The sequence below is a fragment of the Tetrao urogallus genome, assembly GCF_951394365.1.
Source record: "Tetrao urogallus genome assembly, chromosome: 24".
NCBI classification, from domain to species: Eukaryota; Metazoa; Chordata; class Aves; order Galliformes; family Phasianidae; genus Tetrao; species Tetrao urogallus.
In genome coordinates, this window is record NC_136837.1 from 4,489,595 (window position 1) to 4,493,002 (window position 3,408).

The following is a 3,408-nucleotide window of genomic DNA, read 5'->3' on the forward strand; positions in this document are numbered from 1 at the left end:
CTCCCACCATGCCAATCCCCCCCCCCCCTCACCCCCCTTTGGGCCATGCAGTCCTCGTGGCCGCAGCCGGACAAGTTTTGATGCGAGGCAGCAGCTTAGGGTGGGCTCAGGTTTCCTTTAGGTTTTCTATATTTATCTCTGTGATTTAATGCCAGCGCCGGGGTTTAAATGGCACCGAGCAGTTGGCGCAGGGAAACGGAGCAGCCGTCCCCGAGCCGTGCACACGTCCTCCCATGGAGCTCTTTGAGACCAACCCTTACTTTTTCCCGGAGCAGAGGTTTTACGATGGGGAAAACTTCCTGGGCTCCCGCTTGCAGAGCTATGAGGCAGCCGCATTTCCCGAGCGGCCCGAAGTGGCTCTGTGCCCCGAAAGCAGAGGGACTTTGGAGGAGAAGGACTCAATGCTACCCGAGCACTGCCCTGGGCAATGCTTACCGTGGGCTTGCAAAATCTGCAAGCGTAAAACAGTGTCCATCGACCGGCGTCGGGCGGCCACGCTGCGGGAGAAGCGGAGGCTGAAGAAGGTGAACGAAGCCTTCGAGGCGCTGAAGCGCAGCACTCTGCTTAACCCCAACCAGAGGCTGCCCAAGGTGGAGATCCTGCGCAGCGCCATCCAGTACATCGAGCGCCTGCAGAGCCTGCTCAGCAGCCTCAACCAGCAGGAGCGCGAGCAGAGGGAGCTGCGCTACCGCCCTGCTGCACCACAACCTGCTGTGAGTGAGGGGACGGGTGGGGATGGGGGGCAGGAGCCGGGGTGGGTGGTGGTGGAGGAATGGGGTGGTGGAGCTCAGGTTGCCGTCCCTATGGGCGGGTTGTTGGGGGGCTGATGGCTATTGCGTCGAGCGCAGTGGGTCGATGGTGATTGGTGGGGAGTGGGAAGGTTTAAGTCACAGAAACCATTGTAGAACCATGGGATCATAGAGTTGTGGAATCGTGGGGTCGCAGAACCCGCAGAATGGGGTCATAGGACCATGGAAGCATGGAGACATGGAATCATGGGGTCATAGGACCAGGGAATCGTGGAACCATAGAGCCATGGAAACACAGAGCGCTGGAATCATGGGGTCACAGAGTCATGGAATCATAGAGTCAGAGTCATGGAAACACAGAGACATGGAATCATAGGGTCACAGAGTCATGGAATCATGGGGTCATAGAACCATGGAACCATGGAATCATAGAACCATGGAAACACAGAGTCATGGAATCATGGGGTCACAGAGACATAGAGTCAAGGAATCATACAGTCATAAAATCATAGCACCATGGAATCATGGAATGATGGAACCATGGAACCGTGGGGTTCTATATAGCACAATACAATGCATTACAATACAGTGCAACGCAATATGGTACCATACAATACAGTGCAGTGCAGTAACAAAATGCTGTAACAACAGCTATATAACGTAACATAAAGTAATGGGAGGTAATACAACACACCAGGCCTGGCCACCTGGTGCTTGGGGACTTGTCCCAGTGGGGAGCACCACTGGTTTCTCAGTCCAATGGCATCAAACTGGGATCCAGGCAAGAATCCTTGAGACAGTGGCATCCTGCCCTAAGCACGCAGGGTGCGGCCGGACTCCATCCTCCCCACCATGAGATTGTGGTGGCTGAAGCACGTTTTGGGGGGATATTTTTGTCTGCTGGGGGATGGTGGCATGCGCCTCCTGGCTGCTGAGGCTTTGTATGTGGGAATGTGGAGCTGTGGATAAAGGTATGGGTGATACAGATACAGATGAGAGATGTAAATGATGTATAGCTACAGGTGATACATAGATTGCAGATGTGTCGGTATGAATAGAGATTATGTAGATGACAGGTATAAATGATACAGGTATAGATATGTACGTATAGATAGCATTGAGACAGATGTAAATTATATAGAGATGCAGATGCCAGATACCTACATGTTAATACTGATATCAGTGGGCTTTGTAAGAGGGAAAGACTTGCAGAGATTCATCCTCTTTCAGACCTTTGCACTGAAGGACCAATTCTTTGGTACCGCCAGGCTGCTCCTCCAGCACAGCTTCACGTCCTGAGTACAAAATCAATGATCTGGGGCAAAACCAAAACTCCAATCCATAAGCCTTTCCAGTGTCAGTTGGAAACAATTCCAAGCATTCGTGTACTGGGGGCCTTGAGCGAGCAGTGAGCTGAGGTTTAGGGGTTCCCCAGCAGCTCCTTGGTGCCATCTTTTATTTAATGAATCAATGAAGTGATTTTCAGTAAGTGGCTGTTTTGCCCAAGGATACTTGTCTGTTTTTTTCCTCATAATTGCTGCCTACAGAAATACTGCATAGCAAGCAGGTGGCCACGCACCCCGAGCCCAAATTGGGTTTTTCCGGCATTCATGGAGATTAATGATGAGCCTGGCACTGATGGATCCCCAGGACCCCAGATTTCACCATCTGCTCTGTGTCTGTGACCACGCATTGGTGCCATGCTGTGGGGATGGGGGTGTTTGGGGGGCAGGCAGTGGGGTTTGGCTGGTGGAGGTGGGTCCATGGGTGGCACGTTGGTCCTTGCAGGCACCCAGTGAGTGCGGCTCCGGCAGCTCGTCCTGCAGCCCCGAGTGGAGCACACAGCTGGAGTTCAGCACCAACCCTGCAGGTAAGGAGCTCCCAACCCTCCATCCCAGGGACATCACAGCACTGGGGCTGAGCATCCCTGAGCCAAAACCCACAGCCAGTGGACAGGAGGAGCCTCGTCCTCCCCCCACCCTCATGTTGGGCGAACCCTCCAGCACTGCCTGAGTGCAACTCAGGTTTCTCCCATTGCCTGATGTACTGGAAGCAGCCCTCAGCAGCTCCACGTCCCTGTCCCATCAAGGGTTCATCTGTGTCTGCCCCATAACCCAGCTCTGCCCACTGCAGCACAGAGCACCTGTGCAGAGCTGCCTCTCCCACCCCCTAAAAGCTTCCCCAAGTTTCGCTGCCCGTTGCCATCTTTGAGGAAAGGTCTCAGCCCTCAGGAACGGGTTCTGGGAGCAGATCCCCGTGTCAGTGTGGTCACACAGGGCAGGGTCATGGGGTCACCATCCCATTGCCCTCCCCCTCTTCTCTCAGATCACCTCCTGAGTGACGATGCAGCGGAGGACCGCAACCTCCACTCACTCTCCTCCATCGTGGAGAGCATCGCCGTGGAGGACGTGGCCGTGACGTTCCCGGAGGAGCGGGTCCAAAACTGAGCTGTCACAAAGCCCCGCAGCTCTCTGAGCTCGAAACGGGGTGGGATTGAGATACTGGAAGGATCCAGCTGCTGGAAGTCATAATTACCCCTCCAACACTGTGGACAGCAGCGCTGAAACCGCCCGAATCCTTTCCCACTCCTCTCCAAAAGCTCCCACCAGTGGAAAAAAGAAAAGGGGAGAAGTGTGATGGCGGTGGCTGGCGGCGGCCC

The 3,408-nt window shown here is 54.5% G+C and overlaps 1 protein-coding gene across 1 annotated transcript; it reads left to right on the plus strand.

Moving 5' to 3' along the window:
* Positions 1-233: 233 nt before the first annotated feature.
* On the plus strand, positions 234-3,196 carry MYOG (myogenin; the record flags this gene model as incomplete). The annotated part of the gene is made up of 3 exons (XM_079546315.1): positions 234-713; positions 2,538-2,619; positions 3,075-3,196. 3 exons carry the CDS (start codon positions 234-236, stop codon positions 3,194-3,196), a joined length of 684 nt encoding a protein of 227 aa, XP_079402441.1.
* Between the last annotated feature and the right edge of the window lie 212 nt (positions 3,197-3,408).